This window comes from Rhinolophus ferrumequinum, chromosome 8 (assembly GCF_004115265.2).
Source record: "Rhinolophus ferrumequinum isolate MPI-CBG mRhiFer1 chromosome 8, mRhiFer1_v1.p, whole genome shotgun sequence".
Taxonomy (NCBI): domain Eukaryota; kingdom Metazoa; phylum Chordata; class Mammalia; order Chiroptera; family Rhinolophidae; genus Rhinolophus; species Rhinolophus ferrumequinum.
This window is the reverse complement of record NC_046291.1, coordinates 68,669,019-68,696,331: the sequence shown is the minus strand read 5'-3', so window position 1 is coordinate 68,696,331 and position 27,313 is coordinate 68,669,019. Positions and strand designations below refer to the sequence as shown.

At 36.2% G+C, this 27,313-nt stretch overlaps 1 protein-coding gene across 2 annotated transcripts; it reads right to left on the bottom strand.

Annotated features, from left to right (window-relative positions):
* Nucleotides 1–224: 224 nt before the first annotated feature.
* Nucleotides 225–27,313, bottom strand: ARL5A (ADP ribosylation factor like GTPase 5A). Of its 2 annotated transcripts, XR_004423642.1 has the most exons (7): nucleotides 26,945–27,313; nucleotides 18,791–18,851; nucleotides 18,187–18,334; nucleotides 16,358–16,441; nucleotides 11,321–11,472; nucleotides 8,887–9,217; nucleotides 225–6,629 (listed from the first exon to the last, which is right to left on the bottom strand). XR_004423642.1 is itself a non-coding variant. In XM_033111724.1 (6 exons), exons 1-6 carry the CDS (start codon nucleotides 26,988–26,990, stop codon nucleotides 9,169–9,171), a joined length of 540 nt encoding a protein of 179 aa, XP_032967615.1. In that variant the 5' UTR covers nucleotides 26,991–27,313; the 3' UTR covers nucleotides 8,504–9,168. The 2 variants fall into 2 exon arrangements, 1 of the variants encoding a protein (XP_032967615.1); XM_033111724.1 differs by lacking the exon at nucleotides 225–6,629 and having other exon boundaries at nucleotides 8,504–9,217.

The following is a 27,313-nucleotide window of genomic DNA, read 5'->3' as shown; positions in this document are numbered from 1 at the left end:
ATTCAAATGTGCAGAAGTAAATAATAGAATGCTCTCTATTAATTAAGCTCCATAAAAGATCAGTTCCACAGAGACGATCTGGACAACCTTCTTCCATTTGCATAATGCAGCTGTCATGCCGTTACAAGTGCCCTGACAGACCCCAGCCCTGGACAGTTACCAGAACCACCATCACATCTGCACACATTCAGAGAATAAACCAGAATAAAAACACTGACAACAGAGACGTGTGAATAGTAATTATAATTAGCCCTTTCGAAAAGAAAAGGTATGCGTGTAATAGTACATAATAGAGTAACAATTTAACTTGTCTTTTTCTTTTTCTTTTTACTCAGTAAAGCATAAAGCAGAGACAATACTTTATCCCAGATTAACATGCAACTTTTAAAAAAAGTAAGTGTACATATTAAACATAGAATGTCACCAGTAAAACCTTATTTCTCATTTCCCCCAAAACATATCTTAACATTATTCTTTACTTTATTATAAACAAGGTCCTACTATCGGTCACCTGGACCAATGCCTTACAGCTCTGTAGCTTGCCATTTGATAAGTCACAGAGACAAGAATGTTGTTACAAGTAGAATGAAGTTAACACACCTGTAAAGCAGCGGATTGTACTGCTTTATCAATGGAGAGGTCCCTGCTCCAATTGGCCATTCCCTCCCAACCTGAGCACAAACGTAAATATCCCCCCCGCCATCCAGGAAGTTGTCTTATCAAGAAGGTACTGAAGCATGATCTCCCTGAGCACGTAACACATCAGCACTTATGAAATACAAAAGCACCCAAGTGCTCTAAGATCATGGCTTTTTGGAATATTCCTTGAGTGTAAAATTCTCCTAGGATAGAGAAACAGAAAGTTCATAAAATGATAGAGATAAGACAAATTTTCTACCTCTTCTTACATATAAAGCTTGAGTCAAAACCTTTTAGCATATTAGAAATTCCAATACAACAAACCTAAAAATTTTCAAAGGGTTTTCTAGTTTGCTGTATTAAACGCAGTTTCAGTTATGTCAGTGTACACAGAGCTCAACTGGGGAGGAGGAGTTATACAAAGATACCAGTTGGAACACATTTTCATGTAGGTTTCTCTAGGAACATACAATAAGCAAGGAAGATGAGTACTTACAAGAAGAATCTGTCACATTTAAAATCAATACCATTAGTAAAATGTATTTTCAGCACAAGTTAAAATCAGTATACATTTTTCTCATCTCTAGTAACCAGAAGAACCCTCATTAGACATAGTTATATAGCTTCCTCTTCAACGTGTTATCTTGAACATTAACCCAGAAAATATCTTTAAAAGTGCTCTGCAGGTTATCACCTCCTCTCAAGGAACCATACAGGGACATATGTAAGAAAAGACTATTTGAATCTAAAGGACTAGTGTCAAGCAAAAATTATTAGAGGAATTCTGTACGTATATCATCAATGTAAGCAGTTTTGGGGAAGAAAGGAGTATACATTACAATACTTGAAAATCATATACACAAAATACATTTTCCATGCAGAATGATTTAAAACATGAACACAATGTAATTGTAAATCACTGAAAATACAGTCAAGTCTTTGCCCCTGGAGTTTCCAGTCACACTCTGTGGGAAGGAAGGAAGGCAGGGAAAGAGGAAGGGAGGAAGGGAGGGGATAGGAAAAAAAAGACAGAATGAAAGAAAGAAAGGGTAAGAATATATGAGAAACATAATAGGATTCTATCAAATATTTTGGTTACTACATAGAATTTAAACAAAGAGGAAGGATTTTGGCATGCACACACATGAAATGGCTCAAGAACTAAATGCTATGTATGACTCAACATTACAAATCACTATGAGGAGAATTAAGAGGCTACTCTTACATAAGCAACGAACTTTCACTAGGGTCTTACAAAACACAATATAATTTTCTGTTAAAACTTTTTAAAAAAAGAAAGAGAATTCAGTTTTCTAGTCTCTGCATTAACTAACATCAGGGTCACGGAATACTTGTATTAGGAAGGAATAAAAATGGTTTCACTCATGTTCTTTAAACCATGGTTTGTTGAGGGTTATGATGGGTATTTTCAATTTCAAAGCTTTTTACTCAAATTAAGCACAAATAGTGACTCAGAAACCCTCAGCACTGTCCCATCAGTAAGCCAAGCACATACAATACCATAGAAAACACATATAATTTATTAGAGGACTTAAAAATCAATACAGATCAATTTTAGGCACTTCTTGAGTACAGACTATAGGAGTTTTCTACCAAAGATCTATCTAGCAGGCAAGACCATGAAGACTTAAGCTTTAGTTTTTAGAATATAAGGAGCTGGACAATTGATAAAAAATATTGCATAATTAACCCAACTGTATCCTGGTACAATTTCTTTACAATTCCACACACAATTTTAGAGTAGAAGCAATTACTCTTTTTAGCATCCACAGTTTTTAAATTCTGTCTTTCTTTCTTTTACTCCACCATTATGGTCTTCAAATTGTCATCAATTCTTTGAGGGAGAACGGTATCCAAGTTTTATTTTTGTGTAAGTGGACCTTGAAAGAAGTACTTACTGTGCTATGTCTGCATCTGCACAGTAAACACATTAACAGTTGATGATTTTAATATCTTTTAAAGTCCATTTTAACAGGTTTATTTTGTAAAGATATGCTTCTCATTACTAATTCCTTTAGGTATCTAGTATCTTTTGTCTTTAGGTAAACATGAGGAAAAAAATGGAACGTGGTCTATGGTTTTAAGGATGTAAAGATGTCTTCAGGTTAAAGACTACATATAAATCTGGTTTGACATCTTTTCCCAACTGGAATTATTTGTATTGGTATTTTACAAAATGTAACCCATTTTTGGTAATGGAAAGGTAATACTCACATAATTGAGTCCTTTCCACATCTAACTTATTAGCTCAAGGACCTGGCAGAGTCTAGGTAGTTCTCTTATCTTTCTGAATCTACTTTCCTGCATGTGAAGCTAAAATTAAGAAGCATTCAAATGTTAAATAGAGTATAATTTAAAAGACTTTACTATGGCATTATATGCCGTATAACAGCAAGCCAGTGTTTTGATGAACTCAACAACTCTGACAATACTCTCTAATGAGCAAAGTCAATGAATCAAGCCAGTCGTGGGAGGGTGGCAAAGAACTAGAAAATGTTCTAGAAACTAACTGTTTGGGGTACAACGGATATAGGCAAAGTTTAGAATACCTCTAGGACCGAGATAACATATCTTCACTGATGGTGAATGAAGATACAGGAGAGCAAAGGCTGGCTGAGCTATGGGAAAGCTGATCCTGAAGCAAGAAGTTTCAGATTATGTTTGGACAGTAGGAGGGATCAAAGTTAAGTCATGCAAAGAAACCTTGTCTCTACCCAGCCCTGAAAGACATAGTGATGCCAAGATACAACTGGGCGATTGAAAGAAGATGACCCCAAAGTCCATAGATAATCTGGGATGTGCTGCTATCCGCTATATACAAAGTAGGACACACTAAAGATATATTCCCCAAAATGCCTGCAGAGAAAGCTAGAAAATTGTCTATCGTTTTTCTATTTACACTAATATAAACAGATTTTGAGGTTGTCTGTACTGTATGTGGTTGCTGTAGTCACAGCAAGAAATGTTAAGCGCCTGTAAGAGAGGGTGCATTAGGATCCCACTTCTAGGCATCTTAATACTATACACTCAGACAAAAAAGAAAAGAGTATCGCAGGGACATCCTGACTTTCCTCAAGCACCCTGCATTTCTCTGTGATCTCAGTGTAACTTTCTACCAGGCACTTTACTTAAAGGCCAGAAAACTTCTATCCATGCCACACTTCTAAACTCACTCTAACTACCTGCATTAAAAATGCCAGTAAGCAGTGCTGAAGCACTTTTTTTTTCTTAAGGCAAAATGTCATTTTTCCCTACCCAATTACCCCTTCTCCAAACTACCTCCCTTCAATCTATTCTTTGCCCATCATGAGAGCCAAAGATGATAGAGCTGAAAATTTCAAACAAGAATCCTCAATATAATGTGTAAGATATGCTTATAAATGCTATTAGGACAAAATTAAACATATTTAAATGCTTATAGCATATGGTGACTTTTACCGAGACATCAAGAGAAGTCATGTGACTTTCAAAATTAGTGTCAAACACAGGATATTTAAATCCAGCCACATGGACAGAGGTATGAAGCTTTGCTCTTTTTAAAGCTGAGCACAATGACCCTGAATAAGATCTTTATTTATATCCAAAAGTAGCATATTTGAAAACCAAAAGCATTGCCTTTTGCATAATTCCACTTAAACTACATATAAATTGCCAATATGACTATTCATCTGCCTCTCCATCTTATTTAGAATACTGTTAAAATTATTTCAATGCATTTTCATGCATTAATTAAAAATGTTTCCCCACTGTAATTTTGCTTTTATGCACAAGTATATAGATAACATGTTATTTCTAATGGTTAGCCTGGAAGGGTAAAACATAACAAAAAAATATTTTGCAAATGTAGTATAAGAGTTTATGCATTCGCATGATGCCATGTCAATAATATACTACACTTAACCAACCGCAACAATGTAGTGAATGCTTTAATCATCCAGTTGAGAATAAACGTTAGCCCACACCATGACAAGGGTATGTGCTGGTATATTGTCGAACGGATGTGGCAGCAATCCAAGAGACTACACTGTGATTACTCAAAAAATAAAAAGGATGAAAGGTGTGGATTTGCTGGGCTACTGGACAGACTATTTGTCTCTCATGAAACCACACTATCTACAAAACAGATCTGAGTTTTTAAGGGAGTTTTTAATATGTAACAAATAATTCCTTAGAGTGATTTGAAAAAAGTATGAGAAAGGTACATCTTTTCTGGCCATTCTCGACTGAATAAATGGGTGAAATCACGAGGCAAAAGGAACCCAGCGCTGCCCGCAAGCACCCTCTGAGATGGGGGACGCCTGGGCCTTGCACGTGACCTCTGGGTGCCCTTGGCCACGGGGCTTCTGTGCGCATGCACAATGACATCAGCCTCTGACCCGTGCACCGTTGCTTGGTGACAGCCATTCTGGGCTGAGAGATTCCAAACTGCCTAACTGCCCTGCTGGGATATTCTGGGAGAGGCAGCTGGCTGCTCTAGAGTCCACTGTGGTTTGGGCTCAGGAGACTGAAAAGCCTGGGGAGTGCTGAGGAGGTTCCGGAGCCCTTAGGAACGTTTTTCACTTTGGGGGTCAGATGCGTGTGTTGCCCTTGGACTCCTTAAACAGCTGGCAGAGCCATGGTGTTGGAAGGATGCCTGAGACTGGAGACAACTACTACATTCGAGAGAAAGATCTCAGAAAGATCCACAAAGCCGCCTGCACGGGGAACGGACCACAAGTGCAGAGAGAGACTTCTCGAGCTCTATTCAGAGAGCTTGAATGACAGAGACAGGATGAAGCGTCTTTCCTGCAAACCTGGCATGGATGGTTCACGGTCTACATCAGAGAATAAAGGCTTCAATGTTGATGCCAAGGAAAAAGCAACAAAGCCGGCAATTGGAAAGAAAAAAGTTAAAATGTCAGCATTAGGATTAGGAGAAGATGATGCAAAATCACCTGGGGATTCTGAGAGTTTCTCTGCAAGACGTCCACAGAAGTATGTTGATCATTTCTCTGACACTGCAGATCGAAGATGAAAATACATTCTTACTGGAGAAGCAGAACTACACTTAGGCATGACATCAGAGAAAGAGCAAGTGAGGCTTGATGGAAGTGAACATAACCACCCTCACGTCACACTAGAACAAAATGACACTCAGAGGCCATGTTCTCGAGAACACAATGACAGAATATTACAAGATACAATTCTGACCAATGATCTTTGCAACCAAAGGGAGAAAGAAAAAGATCTTAATAAAATGAATTCTGAGGTTTCTGAGTCATAAAAAAGAAAAAGATCTGTTGCATGAAATCGCCATACTAAGACTGGAACTAAGCACAGTCAAAAATGAGAATCAGGAAATGGAAAGCAAGTATTTTGAGGACATTGCCATTTTAAAATAAAAGAATGACCGTCTTCAAAAGATAATAAAACTGAATGAGGAAACACTAACAAAAACAGTATCTCAACATAAGACAGCTGAGAATAAAATGCTAACCTCTGAACAGGAGAATGTAAAACAAAAGAAGAAAGACTGGAAACAGAAGTTGAATCCTACATTTCCAGACTGCTTACTGCTATCCATAATCTTGAGCAAAGGCAGAAATCCAACAGAGACCTACAGCTTGCTTGACAGGGAGCAAGAGATGAATGGTTTGTTTTTGGGACAAAATCAATTTTGATATGTCTAACCTAAAACATAACAATTTGATTCTTTCTCAACAACTCTCTAAAGCTGAAAGTAAATTCAATTGTCTAGAAACTGAGTGCCATCACACAAGAGTTGCTCTTAGAGAAACAACTTCGGTTTTAGAACGTGTTCACAGAGACCTAAGCCAAGCACAGTGTCAAAAAAAGGAAATTGAACACATGTATCAAAGTGAAGGAGAAAAAGTGAACACATACAATGGAAAGCTGGAATCCCTAGAGGAGATGTGTTCTCAGCTACAAAGTGAAAATCTGTTGTTTCGACAGCAACTGGAAGATCTTTGCTAAAATAATCACAATAATGAAGAGTGATTAATATCAGAGGCCGGCATCATGACATAAAAATTCTTCAAGCTAGAACTCAAAAAGAAGGTCATATACGGCAGGAGAGAAATAAGAGCTAATAAATGACTTCAGTAACTTTAAAGAATATTGTATCAGAAGAAAGAGAAGTATCCAGAAAGATGGTTTTCAAATTTCCTGAAAGAAAATTCAGGGTTCAGATATTTGATGATGGTGAAATGTTGAATGTAGTTGAATATTAAAAATATATAGACTACAACGGTATTTTCTGTAACAACTTAAAAACATACATTGTATCCAGCAAATAAAAATTAGACATGTGAGGTGCTTCACTTTGAGGAAAGACATTTTCTTGCCCTTAAAATTCTAAGGTAGAATTTGTTAATAGATATAGATTGATATTAGCAGTTTAGTCGTGTACTGCTAAAACAGTAATTTTAATCTTTCTGTCACCACAGTGTCATACCATTATGAAGCAGATCAATGGAAATGCTATTTCAAAAGAGTTTTGGGAAATTAAGGTTCAATTTAGTGGATTGAATTCTAGATTTCCCAGATGGACCAAAGTGTAGATGCTGTCCCTCAATAGCACCTTTCCTTCGGTAGCTTCTTGCACATTTTAGTTGGTATAATTTTGTTGATATTCATGTCAATTTGATTTATATATGGAAATATTTCAGTCTCAAATAATGTATCCTTATGACCACTCAAATCTTTAAAGGCAGCTCACTTTTCATTAAATCATAATTTGGGACAAATGTGATGAGAAAAAAAAAGAAAGAAAAAAGTCTGAGAACATACGAACAAATAAAGCTTAGTAATTTAGGATTTGCTTTGTAAAAGTTGACAAATAATAAAATATTATACTTGCATTTTGAACATAATATAAATATAAAACATAAAATACCCAATGTTAAACACCGATCTCCCGTGTCCGACTTGGATTTTCAGATATTGAATATTTTAATTTTATAGAAAGGAACTTCCAAAGTTTTGTCAGTGCTTATAGTATGTACTATTATTCTTCATCAAAATCTTCATGAAATCTAAAAGGCTGGTACTAAAAGTAGTAATTTTTTTCTTGAATATGCCAGTTTGGATTAGCCTTCAGATTTTTAGGGAATAAAAGATACAGAATACCCAAGAATACATTTTAACACACTTATGATGTTTGTTTACAACAGAAATTACCTTTGACTTTCAGATACTGAAAAAAAAGCCTAAGCAAACATAAAAGGTTACTTCTTAATAAAAATATCACTTCAATCATTTTTAAACCAAATTCTTAAAAGCATGAAAAAAATTTACATTGTATAATCGTCAAACAATGTATTCATTTGATATAAAAGAAAACTTACAGGAAACAAAAAAATCTCAAACTATTTCAACTCAAGAAATAAAAATTTTTCAAATTAAGAAATTATCTTTGTTGCTTGGAAAATATACTTTACTTTTAATCTCAAATTCACTTTAAAGGCTTGACATATAATATATAATTTAATACCTAAGAAGAATCTATCGAAATTATTTGATAAAATTTATAAGGTGACACTTCTCTGGGTAGACATTTCACACAACAGTTTTCAATTAATGTTGAAAAAAATCAGTTGGTAATTTTAATCACAATTAAGACTGATTAATGGATTAACAATTTACTCAGTAATTTAGATGGCGTAAGGTCCACGAAAGGGGACAATCTGATAACTGGTCACTGCTCACTGTGCAACTGTGCCCGTTAGTAATACTAAGCCAAGAATATGATATTCCACTCATTATATTATACGTTTCCATATGTGCTCTGATCAACAAAAAAATAGGTATACAATGTCAAACTTTTTCTTATTCTTTTCTGAAGAGCAGCTCAACAATTTTAGGGGTTGGTTAGTACAATACAGAGTACATAGGTGAAAAGTACAAATTGGCACTTAACGCCAATGTCAGTACTTATCTCATTATGGTTATAATTAAGGTCATTAATTTTTGTTATTCACTTTTCTTTAGAACATAAATCAAAGTCATTAACTTGAACTTGAGGTATATACACAATACATACACAACTTTATGCAAAATACTTTTCTTAAGTAACATAATATTTTAAAATATTGGAAACTGAGTATCTGTGCTGATTTGTATTTTGATTTAATGGAACAAGAAGAGAATAACATTCGACTAAGGAGGGTTATACTGATTAATAAAGCTCTTGAAGTTAAAAATGTCTTCCTCTCCCTTTGCACTTACCACAGCTATACAACGTCCTGAGAGGATTCATTATGAGAAAAATGTCGATCACAGCTTTAAGACCTGTGGAAGAAACTAATCCTTTGGAGGAAAGTAACAAGAAAGCAGATGGGAAGATGAGACTTCATCTTTGTTTTCAAATAAGTGGTCTCAATTTTTCTTCTTATAGAAAAAGTTTAAATCAGTTTATTATAAATATATCTGAACCAGTCATTTTTGCAGCTTTCAGGTAAAGTCCAGCACTTCGTTTATACAAAGTCTATGAGAAGAGATCAGTAGAGATCATCTAATCTTAAGTCGTGACATCATCCATTCAAGTCCTTGGCATAATCTAGACAGAAAATAAAACCATTTGATTAAATTCTCCACTAAAAAGCTATGAACAGCAAACTAAAAGAAGGCATCATCACTGTTCATTCCCCTAAACAACAAAGATTTAAAAATCAATAATATTCAATGTTGGTGCAATTGTGGTGAAGCTACACTCTCATACACAGTATATCTGTGCTTTTTTGTTTGTTTTGACACTGCCTAACACATAACAACAGCTCAATAATTATACACTGACTGCCCAGAGGAAGTCATTTAGCAATACATAGCAAGACTATTTAAAATACTTTTTTCACCACCTGCCCCCACCGTCATGAGTCGAACAATATAAAGAAGAAGTAAGGTAAAAAAAGAAAAGGCAATGAGGTACATAAATGGTTGTTTTCATGGTGGTCCATACTTTCTACTGATACTAGATTCCTTACTTTTAAATTACTGATAGGAAATGGCACAAAATAATAATAACAGATGAATAAATTATTTAACTTAAAATTATTAAATGAAGAGTAGTTACCTAATAGCAACCTAGAAACTGTGCTAAGCACTTAGTATTCATTATTTTAGTATTTCTTCACAACATTAAGACTAGTTCCCCCATATTAGAGGGCAGCCAGGCTTAGAGGTTAGCAAATGGCACTGCTAACTGAATGGCACTGCAAAATGAAACTAAGTTCATATCTACTCTAACTTATTACTCAAAGTATGTAAGTTAAAAATTCTATCAATCCTAGATGATTTGTCTTTGTTGTCAAATTTGGTATTATAATCAGTGCTTTTGCTTAAAGACCTTTCACAGACGAAGATAACATATATAATATATATACAATATATATATCTTGACAGTTGGTATTATCTATGATTTTTTCTTTAAATAAACAGATTTGCTTTTGTGAAGTTCTAATTACACTCTTCCAAATGTATGTAACCAGGTAATAGTGCCTTCTCGTTCAAGATTCAGCTTCACTCCAATGTACTTCTTTTTCCTCTGCTTTTAAATAGTGCATACCTAATCGAGTCTAAGTAGAGGCCTTACTCTTTGGTTGAAGTTCTACAGGTGTTAGGAAAGGCCAGAAGCTTGGGGCATAAATTGATGAATTAGCTGAAGTGGGAGAAACTCTCTGTCTTTCAAGACTGTGGTGAAGGGTCAATCAACACGGGTTCCTGAAGTGATCCGTCTGTGCCTCAAGTTTCTTCTGCCCTTCCTAGCACCTGAAGAACCTCAACTCCAAATTTAAGACCTCTAGAATTCATCTCTAATTTAGTTCTTTTTTCTCTGCTTTTAAATACAGACCCACCATCTTTCGGAAAAACAACAACAACGTTATGTAACTCGCTCACCCTTTCAGCTCTTTATCCTACTTATTACCTCTTCTATTCCATCTCTCCTAATAGCACTCTCTCCATCTTTCTGGTCCTTGACCTTACATTCAAAAATGCTGACAACCACTTCCTTCTTTAAGTCCTTTCATCTTTAGGCATTAGACTAGGGCAAAATTCTACTGTAGGCACCTACCTTTCTCTCCAGAACCAAGGACCCTCATGCCACACTCTCTCCAATTCTAACTCATTTTTTTCTAAGTGCAACAACTCCATCATGACAACACTGATGGCAAAACAGAGCATCCCCAATCCAGTCTTACACATGAATCCTCTTCTATTTCAGCTTTTTTATGCATAAAGTATGAATTAAAAATAACTGGCCTACATAATTGTTAGAAATAAATGATACACTGTATGAAAAGCACTGAAGACACAGGACACACTCAGCAAGTGTTAGTTCCTTTCTTATAGTGTAAGTCCCACCTCCAGTAAGAACTGTTTCCTGACTTCTCCAGCTCTCCATGACATTACAATTTTCTCTGAACTCCAACAGCAACTATTTATTATCTATATGCTCACAAGCATTTATGTTTATGTGTACTATATGTTATATGTATGTTGTGTGCTTTATTATTTACAGAACCAAGCTAAAAACTCATTGTAGACATGGATTCTGTCTTACATCTCTCCCTTACAACATTCTGTACATGGTAACCTTAAATATTTGATCTTAAGAATGCATGTTTCGAAGCGAAACACGTTATCCCTGAGGAAGACTTCTTACCCCTCGCCAGTAAGAGCACAGCATGCCTGGATATGCCACTGGTGATCTTTTATGGAAGTCAGTTTCAAAAACTGGGAGATTTCTGCTACAGTCATGCATTCTTTAACATCTTGTTTATTAGCAAAAATCAGCAATCCAGCTTTCCTTAGGTCCTATAAAAACAAACAAAATCATAAGGGCCAGTGTATTTTTTCCATAGGTTTTCCAACAACAGAGTATTTTTGATAATCTTTGTAACACAGCATTTCTCAACTACTTGACATAAAAGCATCTCACAGTTCTTAGGCTGAACACATTTTAAATAAATCAATCTATACTTGTATGAATTTACATATTTCTTATAGTCCTAGATTACATTTATAGTTTTAAGTGCTATATTTAACAAACAGTCATGTCTTCATATATGTATCCTCTATGCCCCCTACGCCAAACTAGGCTTCTGTGGCTACTAAGAACTACTCTAGCACGGCACTCAAGAGCTTTTCAAAATTCTACCGCAGCCTATACCTTAGGTACCTATACCTAAAGGTGGCACCTTCAAGGTGCATAGGAAAGAAACTAATTCATTACACAATGCATGCCTTAGAACCGTAGGGTTTAATTCTCAGTTGAGAGGTACTAATCTAACCCAATCCTATTCATCTTCTGAGACTTTGCTCCTCTATTTCTGTCCACGCAGATTTCTTAGATTTGAATATCTGATAGGACCATCTTGGATTGACTATATTAAACATATCAAACTTCTCAGTCAGATAGTTTTATTTCTACGCTTTGACTCCGAGGCAAGTTCTTTAACCTTTCTGAATTTGTTCCTCATTACCAACATTTGAGTGTCTAATCTGCACGAGACACCCATCATACTAACGATTTTCCAAACAAAATCTCTTTAATCCTCACAAGATTGCTGTAAGGTAAGCTTTACTAGTCCCACTTTACAGAAGAGGAAATAAGACTCACATGTAAGTGACTTATACAAGGTGATACAGCTACTCAACATTAGGACCCAGTTTGAGCTGAGATCTTTCCATTCATTACGGCTACTGTCCCTCATCTGTGAAATACTGAGACCACCACCTTCATCCTAGAGATGTTATTTGAATGACTCATTGAATTACTATTAATACATGTAAAACACTCAGTTTAGTACCTGGTTTTTGGTGACAGTTCAACAAATGTTAGTTCACTTACTGCCCCGATGATAAGAATTACCTTTACCTAAAATGACTGGTATGATGTTTTACGATTCTTAGTCTGCTTTGACTCTACTCCACTCTCACTTCTCCCAACCATTTTTATAGCCAGGAACTTCCCTAGTAATTTATTGGAAGTTACAGACCCTTCCCTAATATAAATGCACATACATGAAAAAAGAAATTATGTATAATTTTCCACCACCTTCATCCTAGAGATGTTATTTGAATGACTCATTGAATTACTATTAATACATGTAAAACACTCAGTTTAGTACCTGGTTTTTGGTGACAGTTCAACAAATGTTAGTTCACTTACTGCCCCGATGATAAGAATTACCTTTACCTAAAATGACTGGTATGATGTTTTACGATTCTTAGTCTGCTTTGACTCTACTCCACTCTCACTTCTCCCAACCATTTTTATAGCCAGGAACTTCCCTAGTAATTTATTGGAAGTTACAGACCCTTCCCTAATATAAATGCACATACATGAAAAAAGAAATTATGTATAATTTTAAGGTGTTAATAGATATCGTAAAGTCCATTCATGGATCCTGGGCTAAGAATCCATGATGGATGCACTCAGTGGATTAAAATTCTACCTAAATATATTAAAAGGTACTGAGGTTTTGGTGCTATGCCTGTAAGTATTCTCAACTGTATTGAATACCATCTTTCTTCTTAGGAATTTTAGTGGAATATTTTGTCTTCAATCATGTGTACATGTGTTTGAAGCAAGAAAGTCTTCAATAGGTACAAAATGACATTGTTCCACAGTATTTTACTTTTGTTAGAATATAATTTCATTGACATCTCTGATTCTTACTGATATAAAAATAATAGTAGTAAATTTCTTATTTGGTTAAAAGGAGTTGTGTAAAATGTTTTACATAACAATGGAAACTGACATTTAGTACAGTGCCCTCTGCAGATGGCAGCTATGCAACTGCAGTGAATGCAGCTACCTGAATAGCGTGGTCAGAAAAGGATCCTCTAGAATGTTAACTTTTAAGATTTCATACTCAATTTACCTATAGTTCATTCACCTGTCTATATAAAAGACAAAAATCTGAATGGACTACTATTTATACACACACACACACACACACATATATGTATGTATATATATATGTGTGTGTGTGTGTATATATATATATATTAAAAAAAAATCAAGGATACACATATTTTTTTCTCTTATCCTAAACAGAAATGGAATGATGATTAATAGTTGATATGTGGCTGAATCACTGAGTCGATGGACTTTCCATGGGATTTAATTCCTATCTTCCAGTTTTCAATATCTCTTGCTAGTGTCAGCTGAAATCTTTCATATAGGTCAGTATTGATAATGCTGACATGCTCAAAGAACAAATGTTTGACAACAGAAATACTCGGCACAAGTTAGGAAACGTAAGTTTGTACTATTTTATTTATAAACAATCTATAGTCATAACTTTTAGTGATGAAATTATTTGGAGAGGCCCCCAAATTAAAAGTTGGAAAGCATAAGAAATAAAGCCATATATTGAAAGGTCTCAAAAAAACAAAATAAAACCCATACATATTGAGTATAATAATCTTTCTAGATCGTATAGGCTCAAACTTTTTTATTGGAGTTTCTTGATAAAAAAACAAAAACAAAAAACCCCAGCTATTTTACCTATTCTTAAATATTTAGGAAGAAAGGAAAGAAAATCTTCCTTTACTTTTTATTAAAGAACCTCAGAAGCAATTATGTGACATTGGATTAAAGCTGTTCACTAACTTGCCTTAACAACAGGTCAAAGTACTCAGTGTGATCTTTTGTACATTAGCCACTTTAAAACACTTTGAAAAACTTTCTACTGTGTATTACAGATTTCTGGTCTTAAGAGTCTAAAAATATATTTTAGTTTAGTCAAGAAGATGAATAATAGCACATGCAAGATATATTTACTTAGCATCTTCTATGTGCCATATGTAGTTGTCAATCTGTTCCTCAAAGCTTCATTTGTGAAGATAATTCCTAGAAGTTGAGTCATTCTGAATAAAGTTCCATCTGTCCTGTGTTTGGAACTATTTTAAAATTCATGAGCTTCAAAGTTATGCATTTCATTTAAGATGAAGCTTTCAGCAGTATTTTAAAACACTTTAAAGTTTTATACTTAGTAATACCTGTAAAGAATCATTATCAGTAATGATGATAAGATTTAGTTGGTTATTGTATTATGCATGAAACATCCAACTAACCCCACGTCAAAATTTGTTTTTCATTAACACATTCTTATTCTTTGATCCATTTCTCTCTCTCCTTCCAGAACTCTATTTGACTCTTCGTGACCCTATTAAGTGACTAACTCTAGTTCCCAACTTCATCTGTTATTCCTTTCTTCTCTGGTAATCCCCCCATTCAGTTTCCTTTCACTTTCCAAATAGGCCCTATTTCTGTTCCCCCGCCCGCCCCCCCAAGCAAGAAGCCTGAATGATGAGAACGCCTGAATTCAAATCCTGGCTCTTAAAATGCTGGTCAAGTCACATAAACCTCTGGGCCTTGGTGTACTCATCCAGAACAGATGAGGTCAAGTGACCTGCCCAAGTTAATGCCCCTACCAAGTAAAATTAAGTGACTTTGTTTGAGCCCGACTATTGACTGGGCTCTTTATCTACTGATCCTGCTACATATTGGCCAATTAGAGTAAAACTCAAGATAGGGAGACTACCTGTTAACAGAATAAAAAATATAGCCAAGACACAAATATACATCTCTTAGTTTTCTTTTTCCCAAGTCTTCATAAACAACAACAAAATAACCCTTTGGTATAAACTGAAAAATGCTGCATTTTTGTAAAATACAAAGGGGAAATGAAAAATAATCCTTAACCTTCTGCCTCTCTTATATAGTCTGTTTCCCAGACTAGAATCAGAACTTGTTAAAAGCATGTACAATGGCAAGATGTATTTTTTTAAAAAAACCCGAAGTATTTATCACCACTGCCCAAAATCACTCCAAAACAGGGGAAAGTACATGTGCTGGGCATGATCACTAAGAAAAACAGGAACTTCAATTTACAGAACTACTTTACTAGGTTTCCTTAAGTTTTGAATAGTTGCCTGAAATATACCAAATTTCTAATCTCAAAATCAATATTAAAATTAATATAAAATTTTATTACAAAGGTATCTCAGTTTTCTTAAGCTTTATTAAAATTCCACTAAAATAAAAAATTACATAATATACATCTAAATATTCATTGCTCTATTTCTACCTATAAATGAGTTAAGTAAAAGGCATGCAAAAAAATCAACTGCCACTATAAATTCCGATTTTACAGTTACTATTATCACTATTGACTATATTATTCAGTTTATTCAATTTTTAAATAATGCTACTAGTAATATTTCTCAAGGACTAAAAAATGTGGATAGTCACATAGTTTTGTTTAGTCAAAGGACAATATCCGATTAACCTAAGAGCAACAATATTTAAATATTAGTCTCAGAACAGAGTTAAAATCAAGACTCGCTATGTGTCTGTGAGACTTTAAAAATCTCATTTCCAATGATAATCCTTTGTATAATTAATCTATTCAAAATGCAAAATGAAAGCCAATTTAGGTCTTTTACTCAGGAAAACTTCCAGATCAAATTTATCTAGGGTAAATGAAATAAAATTCTACAACTGACTCCACAATCTTTCTGCTGCTTTCAGATACACTTCCATTTTGAGAAGTGTCAAAATTATAAAGCAGGCATGGCCAGCAGATAAATAATTTTTTTAAAAAATTTGAAATAGTATCCTCATGACAAGTAGAAAGAAGAAATGTGATAGAAATATCCCCCCCATACCTGCCAGACTCCTACTTACCTCATGGGCTAACATTTTATAGAGTTCTTCTCTAGTTACAGAAATCCTTTCTCTGTCTGTACTGTCCACAACAACTATTACAAACTAAAATAATTACAAAAAAAAAAATCATTAGTGACTACATAATTTGATATTTATAAAAATTTGTAAAGTGCTTATTTGACTTACAGGCTACAAATATCAAGAAATTAAAACTTTATTATATGGTATTATTGGAAAACCAGAGCTACGTGCTATACATCATGAAGCCTACAATTCTGATCCATTTTTAATTCAAATTTATTTACTAAATTTTAAGAGAAAATACAAGAAAAGAGAATATGATACTAACATCCTATTAAAATATTCTGCTAATATTCTAACCAATATAACACATTTATAACACATTTGTTTTCTAAATTAATATCTGAATAACAGGCCTATATCTATCTATTTACAATATAAGTCAATAAGAAAAAATACATTATAGTCCTAAATTTAAGTTACTTCCAGATAAATATTATTTATTAGTAGATTTGAAAATCTGAAAGGGCATGTGTATGGGAATAAAGTAATGTGATAAAGAAATTAATCTTTAAAAACCAACACATTGAAAGAATGTATCTGTATCTAAAGCCATGCTCTCTTCCAACCTGCTACTTGCAAGTGCAACTCTGTCCCGACTTGAGGATGAAACTAGTATCAGAAGATGCAATGGAAGACTCGGAAGAGCTGTGCAGGACTCAGCTACACTGCACCTCTTCCTCAATGCCACAACCACCAAAAAGCACCAGAGAAACAGAGAAACATAGTCACTTTGTGATGGCATTTGTGATACCCAAATTAATTCTGACGGCTTGTTATTGACATGCACTATTTTATTTTGTACAATTTGCTTTTCATTTCCAAAAAAACTGTAATTTTCAGGGTCTGTTCTATTCTTCATATTGTTCAGATTTCATTAACCATTAGGCAGATGGATAAGAGAACTGCTATTTCACCTCTTCTCTCACTTTTCTCCATATTGATATGTGGCTTTATTACTATAAGACCCATTCTATTTCATGGCACTTTAATAAAGTATTAATTTTCAACGTGTTACCATGAATTTGCTACCTGCAGCATTATATATAGCAATAGTAACCATATACATTTCCTTCTCTAAAAAAACATGATTAAATGTATAATGGAATTTTACGGGATTGGGTCATTAGAAACACTTAACAGAGTCTTAATGGCATAATATTCACCTTTATATACATTTGGAGTTAAATTTTAATCAGCACTACAAAAACAATTGTCACAGTCCTTCAATTTATAAGGTTTATACAATGAAGTTCTCAAATGTCATAGGTCTGAAATTTCCTGTCGGGAAATAGCATGTAAATAAAAACACGATTCTGTATAAATAGTTTTATAACCAAAAAGAAAAAAATTCTTTAATGTGCAATTGTGTTGCATAAAAGAAAATCCACAGTAAAATTTTAACCCGGACTCAAACCACCAGAGATCTGTCATTTAAGTAGATTTCTTCTACAGACAAAAAAAAAAAAGAAATGAAATTACAAATTGTGAGATGGAACTTATTATAAAAACAACTACTTAAGACATATTCTGGGATCAATACACAATCAGACTAATCAATCACCAATTCTCTCTATAGAGGTTCAATGAGAGTAGACATACAGAACAATAACTCTGAAACAGGGAATCAAAAATTCTACTGTTTAAACTCTACTTATGTTAACATACAGTGATATTTCAAAGAGATTAACTATAAGAGTTCATATCTAGACAGTGTTTTCCAAGCTTTCTGCTCATAGAAGTTTTAGTATATTAAGAAACATTACCTCTGTGTTAGTATAATAGGTATTCCAGGAAGAACGAAGAGATTCTTGGCCTCCAATATCCCACATTAGGAAACGTGTATTATTAATCACTATCTCTTCTACATTACTTCCTATTGTAGGGGATGTATGCACAACTTCATTCATAGAACTGAAAAAAAAGAGTTCAAATACATTGCCATTAGCGAGGAAGTTAGATTGTTTGAATATTTTTCAATCAAGGATAAATCAGCATGTCCTCCTTTTGTGTTATATACCCAAATGTGTCTTTTCCAGTACCTCATAAGAGTGAGCTAAGGGTTTAAACAGAGGTGGAACTAGGAAGTAGACTATCTAGAACACTCGAGATTCATTCCAGGAAACTATATAAACACACATTTCTTTACTTTCTAAAAGCAAAACAACTGAACATGCTCAGTGCCATATAAATTTCTCGCTCCTCTAGGAACAGTCTCTTAAATTTGGCTCCTGGTTTATGGCTGACCTGACTTCTTACAAAATAATTTAGATTCCATATAATTTGTTGCTTTCATTACAAATATATCACCCAGGCAGAAAAAGTCACTATAAACAATAAAATAAAAATTTTGAAGTAGTTAATGCTTACAATTGGTAAAGGATGGTGGTTTTCCCTGCATTATCCAGCCCAACAATGATAACTTTGTGCTCTGAAATAAAGAAAACACCAATGATTTGTTAATTAAAAACAAACTTTTTAAATGTCCTATTTTACCCTTTCTTTCCAGCTATGGTATAAATCAGTGCATGGAACTTTACACCTTCTTGGAACTCAAGAGAACATCCTGTAAGACCAGGAGAAGTGTTCCGTTAATCTCGCCTTCCCCTCCCACTTCTGTGGAGCAGTATGAGATCTCTTTGGAGGACATTTCAATGAGGAATCCATGATCCAGAAGACCTTGATCTCTTCATCCTGCCTGAACACCTACACCCACATTCATTACCAACTTCTATCCACTCCTTCCCAAGACTTGTCTCTATTTGAATTTCCATGTGTTTTTACAATAAAGTACCCGTGGTTGTTTTTAACAGCTTCCTAAGTCTAAGTAGTACAGCATGTGGGTCCCAGTGAGAACTACACAATTAAGACATAATTGTATAACGGGCTTGAAGACAGAAATGTAACTCAATGGTAAAAAGCCAGCCAAATGAGGTTAGATTATTCATACTTTTTAATACAGGTAGACCTCAAAGATATTGCAGGGTTGGTTCCAGACCACCACAATAAAGCAAATATTACAATAAAGTTTGTCACACAAATTTTCTGGCTTCCTAGTGCACATAAATGTTTACACTATACTGTAATCTATTAAGTGTGCAATAATGCTGTCTAAAAAATGTACATACCTTAATTAAAAATACTTTATTGCTAAAAAATGCTAACCATTATCTGGGCCTTCAGTGAGTAGTCATCTTTTTGTGGTAGAGGGTCTTGCCTTGATTTTGATGGCTGTTGAAGGTTGGGGTGGCTGTGGCAATTTCTTAAAATAACAATGAAGTCTGCCATATTGATTGACTCTTCCTTTCATGAACAATTTCTTCCTAGTCTGTGATGTTGTCTGATAGCACTTTACCCTCAGAACTTCTTTCAAAATTGGAGTCAATTCTCTCAAACCCTGCCACTGCTTTATCGACTAAGTTTTTGTTATATTCTAAATGCTTTATTGTTATTTCAACAATCTTCACAGCATCTTTACCAGCAGATTCCATCTCAAGAAACCACTTTCTTTGCTCATCCGTAAGAAGGAATTCCTCATTCATTAAGGTTTTATCATCATATTGCAGCAATTCAGTCACATCTTCAGACTCCATTTATAATTGTACTTCTCATACTATTATTTCTACCACATTTGCAGTTACTTCCTCTACTGAAGTCTCGAACCCTTCAAAGTCATCTGTGATGGTTGGAATAAACTTCCAAACTTCTGTTAATGTTGATATTTTGACCTCTTCCCATTAATCATGAATATTCTTAATGGCACCTAGAATGGTGAATTCTATCCAGAAATTTTTCAATTTACTTTGTCCTTACTTCTTAACTAAGACTTGAAAGTCGAAATTACTCCTTGATCCATGGGGCTGCAGAATGGAACTTTTGTTAGCAAGTATGAAAACAACATTAACCTTGTACATCGCCATCAAGGCTCTTGGGTGACCAGGTGCACTGTAACATACGAGCAGCAATATTTTGAAAGAATCTTTTTTTTCTGAGCAGTAGGTCTCAACAGTGAGCTTCAAATAGTCAGTAAACCATGCTGTTTATAGAGCACAGGCAGAATAGATTCAGCCTAATTCTTAAGGGCTATGGAGTTTTCTGAATGGTAAATGAGCACTGGCTTTAACTAAAGTCACCAGCTGTATAAGCCCCTAACAAGAGTCACCTGTCCTTTGAAGCCAGGCATTGATTTCTGTAGCTACGAAAGTCCTACCTTGTTTCCCGGAAAATAAGACCTAGATGGACAATCAGCTCTAAAGCGTCTTTTGGAGCGAAGACTAACGTAACACCCGGTCTTATTTAATGTAACAATAAGACCGGGTCTTATATAATGTAACAATATAAAACCGGGTCTTATATTAATTTTTGCTCCAAAAGACTTAGAGCTGATTGTCCGGTTAGGTCTTATTTTCCAGGAAACAGGGTAGATGACATCTTCCAATATATGGCTGTTTTGTTTACATTGAAAATCTGTTTAGTGTAGCAACGTTCATTCATTATCTAACCTAGATTTTCTGAATAACTTGCTGCAGCTTCACCCTGAACTCTTATGTTATGGAAATGGCCTCTTCGCTTGCTTCAAACTTTTCTCGTGCAGTTTCCTCTCTCAGCCTTCATAGAATTAAAGGGAGTTAGGGCTTTGCTCTGGATTAAGCTTTAGCTTAAAGGAATGTTGTGACTGGTTTGATCTTCTATCCAGACCACTAAAACATTCTCCATATCAGCAATAAGGCTGTTTGTTTCACTTTCTCATCATCCATGTGTTCACTGGAGTAGCACTTTTAATTTCCTTTAAGAACTTTTCCTTTGCACTCACAATTTGGCTGATTGTTTGGTAAAAGAGGCCTCGTTTTGGCCTATTTCGGCTTTTGACATGCCTTCCTAACTAAGCTTAGCCATTTCTAACATTTAAATTGAGAGACTGGTGACCCTTTCACTTGAACACCTACAAGCCATTGTTGGGCTATTAACTGGCCTAATTTCAACATTGTTGTGTCTTAGGAAACATGGAGGCCTGAGGAGAGGGAGAGAGATGGGGGAATGGCCAGCCAGTGGAACAATCAGAACATACACATTTATTATGCTCGCCATCTTATATAGGCATTGTTTGTGGTGCACCAAGATAATAATAACAACAGTAAAATCAAAGATCACTGATCACAGATCACCACAACAAAGAGGAATAAGCTTGTTCATAATGAAAACTATAATAATGAAAAAGTCTGAAATATTGTTAGAATTGTGACAGAGATATGAAGTGAACATATGTTGACACAGAGACAGGAAGTGAGCAAATGCTGTTGGAAAAATGGCACCGAGAGACTTGCTGGATGCAGGGTTGCCACATACCTTCAATTTGTAAAAAACACAGTATCAGAGATGTGCAATAAAACGAGGTATGCCTATACTAAATCAACTTCCTTCGACCATCCTTAGGCTTTTGCACTATTTCAGTCTCCTCGCACTACCAAGATGCAACAGCATTCTATACAAAACATAAATGTGTAGCCATAAAGTATTATAATATACTTCAAAACAAATACTCCATAGAACATAAAATATGCATACTAAGAGGTAATGTTATTATGGGCAAATGTAATAAAATTTTTGGCTATTCCAATTCTTTGATGTATGTGCTTCATTACAAGTTCACTGCTTAGTATGATTTTCCTTTTAGAATATCTATGCCACAGCATTCTTGCAGTTATCCAGATAAGCCAAAACAACAATGCACTGTTACAATATTTCGATGAAATTCTGAGTTATCATTTGGGCTTTAGTATCCTAATCAGTACTTTACTGTTTAGTCATGAAAATCCTTCTACTTTCCCTTTTGATACACCCAGGCAGCCTACCAGTTCCAATTACTACCAATTTTTAAGAGTCAATATACAGAGAGTGCCAAAAAAATGTATACACATTTTAAGGAAAAAAACTGTATTAATAAAACTGTAATACTCAATATATACCGATAACAAAAGATGAATACAGGTCATGTGTATACATTTTTTTTTGGCACCCCCAGTATATTCTTCAAACCACCAGTGAGTAAATTAAGCATATATACATATATGTGTGTGTGTGTGCATATATATATATATATATATATGGTCATTGTCATCCTGGAAACCTTCTCTCTCTTGGAATCATACCAAAGTCCGAAAACACAAATACTAATGCAGATCAATTGAGAGTCATCCTGATTCTCCACTCTCACCTCATACCCAAACTATCACCAAGCCCTATCGATTCTCTCACATAGAGCAAAACATCCATGTCCGTCGTGTGTGCGGTAGTTCTCAGCCCACAGCACAGAGCCTCGAATAAAGCACGTGCTCAATAACGTAGGAATGAATGAATGAATCTAGATGATATAAAGGTTAGAAGGGAGATCACTGATGAAATTAATATGTATTAAAAATTCCATTTTCAAAATCTAAAAATATCATCAGTATAAAACAAAATTTGAAAATAAATTTGCTGCTTATAGTAATGGTAGTCAAGTTTTAGGAAAATACCCCATTTCTTTTGCAGTAAGAGGTTGCTGAATGAAAAGCAATGGTTATACATGGCAAAAGTGGAGACCTAATCAGGAAACAGAAATGACACAATAAGTTGAACTTGCGAAGTTTAATTTAAAGAAAATAACTATTACAGGGGATTGGAGTAATGAGGGATTGGCTCATAAGAAATAACTCTAAAGATTGTAGGAATGACAAATATATGGAGCACTGACTATCCCTGAGGCTGACAAAGACCTTCCTCCAATTCTCCTGGACTGGCATGCAGACTTTGCTGGAGGGCCTGACTGTGGCTCACTGAATGTCAGAGAAGTAGCTGAAAATCCTCTCGCTCTAGGGTGCTTAGGAAAGCTGTTCACTGGGAGGTATTCTGCTGGAGGGTCTCCGTTCTGAAATCAACTGAAGTGGGGGGTGCTAGGGAAGCTGCTGGCTGCTGCTGACCACTATGCAGTGCGAGAACCAGCCACTGGAGGTATTTACAATGCAAGAGCAGGACACATCCTGCTGAGAGCACACTTTACCCACAAAGAAAAACCCTTTCCTTCTGCAGTGTCCCTCCAATGCTGTCTACTGACAAAGGTTAACATTGTGCCAGCTAGCAAAAGAAAACTATTTAAAGGACCCAGCTCCATATCCACAGAGCATGCACAAATTGTGAATGTGGAGCTACAATATTTAATAACTGACACCGTCCACCGCTTGGGCTACTCAGTTTCTATGTGCACTCTTCTACACGTGTGACTTCCCATACAACAAAACAACAACAGAAGTAGAGGTGGCTTTCCCAGCACCGGGCTCCCGCAGCACAAACACCTTCTCCAGAACTTATTTACTACTTACTCATTTTCTAAGACCAATCAGAAGAATGACACAAGGTTATCAACAAGAAAACTTCGTAATTTCTTTTGTAGTTCACATCAGCTTCAGAAAGTTCTTCCTTTTAACTAATATGAATCTTTCTAGTTCAAAGAAAGCTTTGTGTGTGTGTGTGTGTGTTTTTTTAAAGTGCTAACTTGGCACTGGACGATTGGTAAAATCCCAGGTCTGTCACTTTTAATTGCAGCGCCTTAAGCAAGCAAGTTACCTAATGTTTCTTTGCCCTATAAAATGGGGAGAATATCTATCTTTTAGGGTTGTTGTGAAGAGTAAATCAATTAAGTGAAGACTAAATCAACTAATCTGTGTAAAGCACTTAGGATCTAATCTTGCATAGTCAGTAAATGTTAACTGTTATTATTTGATCTATAGAGATGAAGTTAACTTATTTCCTGTCTCCCCACACAAGAATGAACCCTCCATAAAGGCAGGTGTTATCTTCTGTTTTCTCCCCTGCCTTATCCCCTGCTACAGTTCCTGGCACAAAATAGGTGCTCAAAAATACTCCATTATTTGGAAACCAACCACTGATCACATGCCATTCAATACTAAAAGATACTAATGGCAACGCTTCCAAGTCCTAAAAACTTATAGGTTAGTAACTGATTAAGAGTCAACGGGGCAAAAAAAGGAAAAAATGATACCAATGTCTTCTTGAAGAAGACAAGTATCAGTGACATATTCCTTCAGTGTTTTAACTTGCCTGGATTTACCAGTTGTATGACCTAGGAAAATCACCCCACTGGAACCTCAATTTCCTCTTTTCAATAGAAAAGAATTACTACTTCAAAGGACTACTGAAATATATTTTAAGTGATATGTATACGACAGCATCTAGAACAGTTTGTACTCTATTTTATTTAAATACAGATCACCTAAATGCAAACTCTGGTTTTTCAAGTTTGGGCAGTTTCTGTACAGCTTTCACTGTACAACCTATCTAAGCTTAAACTGAAAAAGTTGTTCTAAAGGGGTTTCAGAAAAAAGAAATATGGCATAAAGTTTCATCAGCATAGCAAACTCCGTAATTCCCCCAAATCTTCCTTCCAAGACTTCATGTGGAAAGAACACAGGGTTGTTTTGTCTCTACTGGAGGTAAAATAAGCATCTAAGATACATCTAACTTACATATATCCAACTTAATAGAGAACCAAAAAGACCAACAAGTATCTAACATTAGATTTAATGGTGACTGTTTTGAAAAGTGACCCTACTGATAACACAATCATATCATTTAGCTGAAGAGAAACAGTTTATTCACATTTTCACAATATTAACATCTAAACTTCTAGAACTTAACTTGATTAATTCCTCTTACTAGTAATTTCTCAGCCCTGAAATAAATGTCCAGTCAAAATTTACAATGAAATACAGGTAATAAGAACACTACAATTAGTAGACTTTTAGTGATAACAGTGCACACATCCTTATTACTTACTACTGGCAAGTAGTTGGCAAATCTCTGATTCATTCTTAAATTACAGAGACAAATAATTTTATCATTGACTCAAAATACAAAGTGGAGATATCCAACTTTCTTGCAGTATTAGAATCAATTTACAAGCAGTCTTTCTAAACTCTCTTAGCAGAGTTGAAATACTAGCTTCACTAAAAAGAACACAAAATTATGAATGTTAAAACTAGAATAGATCTTACCTACTATAAGCACCACCAGCTTTATTGCAATGTAAGTTTCAATACCTGAGACCTAAAGTTTTCAAGATTTGTAGGCTCAACAGTCACATAGTCAAGATCCCTGAAGTTCTAGGTGAGAACACCGAGCAAGAGAGGGTAAGTGACTGGTTCCCACTCCCCCTTTCCCAAAAGAAACAGCTAGCAGGAGGCAGTGGGGATTAGAACTGGTTTTCTCCAGTTTATGAAAAATCCCCATGTCCGAAAAATAAATGGAAATATTGTTTTTCCATTTAGTATCATGTAATCTACACTTTATTTTTGAAAAAAAGATACCATACAGACCACACGTTCCAGTTCTGCTACCTTCCCATCACCTTCTTAGAGTCGTGCAGCTGAATCATGAAGGAGGTGGGTTAATGGTTGTACATAATAGATGGCAGCATTCATTTCAGTATTGGAAAACTGGGATGTGACACCACCACCAGCATACACAAGAGAAAAACACAAATGAAGTTACTGACAGCAGGAATGATGAATCACCCAACTTGAGTTGAAAAGAAACAAAAGTGTACCACTAACTACATCGGATCTTAATGACCATAGAGACTTTTTGCTAAAATTGCATCCTCTTTCCCAGTTTTATGCATCATTTTGTAACAAATTTTAATAAACCTGATGTGCGTTTCAGGGTAACATGTGAATTTAGATGAACTTAAGCATCCTCGTAGTAATACATTCTGTGGGGGACCTGCTAGCTACCGACGATCAACAATGCTTCATATGGTACGGTTTTTAAATGCTTTCGGTGAAACACCACCATTTTTAAACGAACCAACTCCCCACCAAAAAAAAAAAAAACACCTCAAATAAGCAACACAAGTAGAAAAATGACCTTAAGCTTAACCTTAAACACAATTATAAATAAATATGCCAGAAAGAAATATGCATCCACTACTCAGGATGCAGAAGAGTGTCCCCAAAGGAGGGTGCAGGTGAAGGGGAGGCTCATAAACCTGAGGTGTACTGGACAAGCCGAGAGCGATTCCTCGTCTTTTCCGCATTCTGCCACCCTCGGTCGCTCAGTGGTGCGGCTGGGGCCACAATCTATAACCTTCATCCCAGAGAACCCCAGCATTTCTCCATGGTGTGCAAACCCAATTGCTGGAGGGCAAAGGGATGAAAGGTAGGCAAGGCTATGCCCCTCAGGGACGTTACACCGATCTTTGCGATTCCCAACCGAAATCGGAGCAATGGGTGTATTTGCGGAATGGATGTTCAGGAAGGTACCTTCAGACAAAGAGCTGCGAGTCGGGAACCACCCCCGAGCCGGGAGTGGGGCTGAACAAGCCGGGCCCGCATCCCCGCAGCCGGAACCCCGCGCAGAGACGCGCGGGACCACGCCGCCGACACTCCGGAAGTATTCGGGGACCCCCCACCCACCCGCCCGGGGCTGACCCTCTCGCCCACCCGTAGGCCCTCGGCCTGAGCCCCTCACCCTGGTGATTGAACAGTCTCCATATCCTGGTGAAGAGAATTCCCATTCTCGGGCAGCGGACCCCCTACAGCCACCCGGGCCGCCTGGCCTCCCCCGGCTCAGGCTGACGGGGAGGAGAGCGACGCGCCGGAGCCTCCGCCTCTGCTGCCGCTGCTCCCGCGCTGGCCGCCGGCCGGCTTCCTAGAAACCGGAGGGAGGCCGAAGCCCAGGCCGCCTTGCCGCGCGCGAGGCCCCGCCGCTGCCGCCGCAGCACTCTCCTGGCTCGCGGACATCGCCGCCGCGTTGTCTACGACGAGCCTCGCGGGCCACCGTCCTCCCCCAGCTCCTCTCGGGCGGCTGCGGTGGCGGAGACCACGCGGGCGGGGGAGG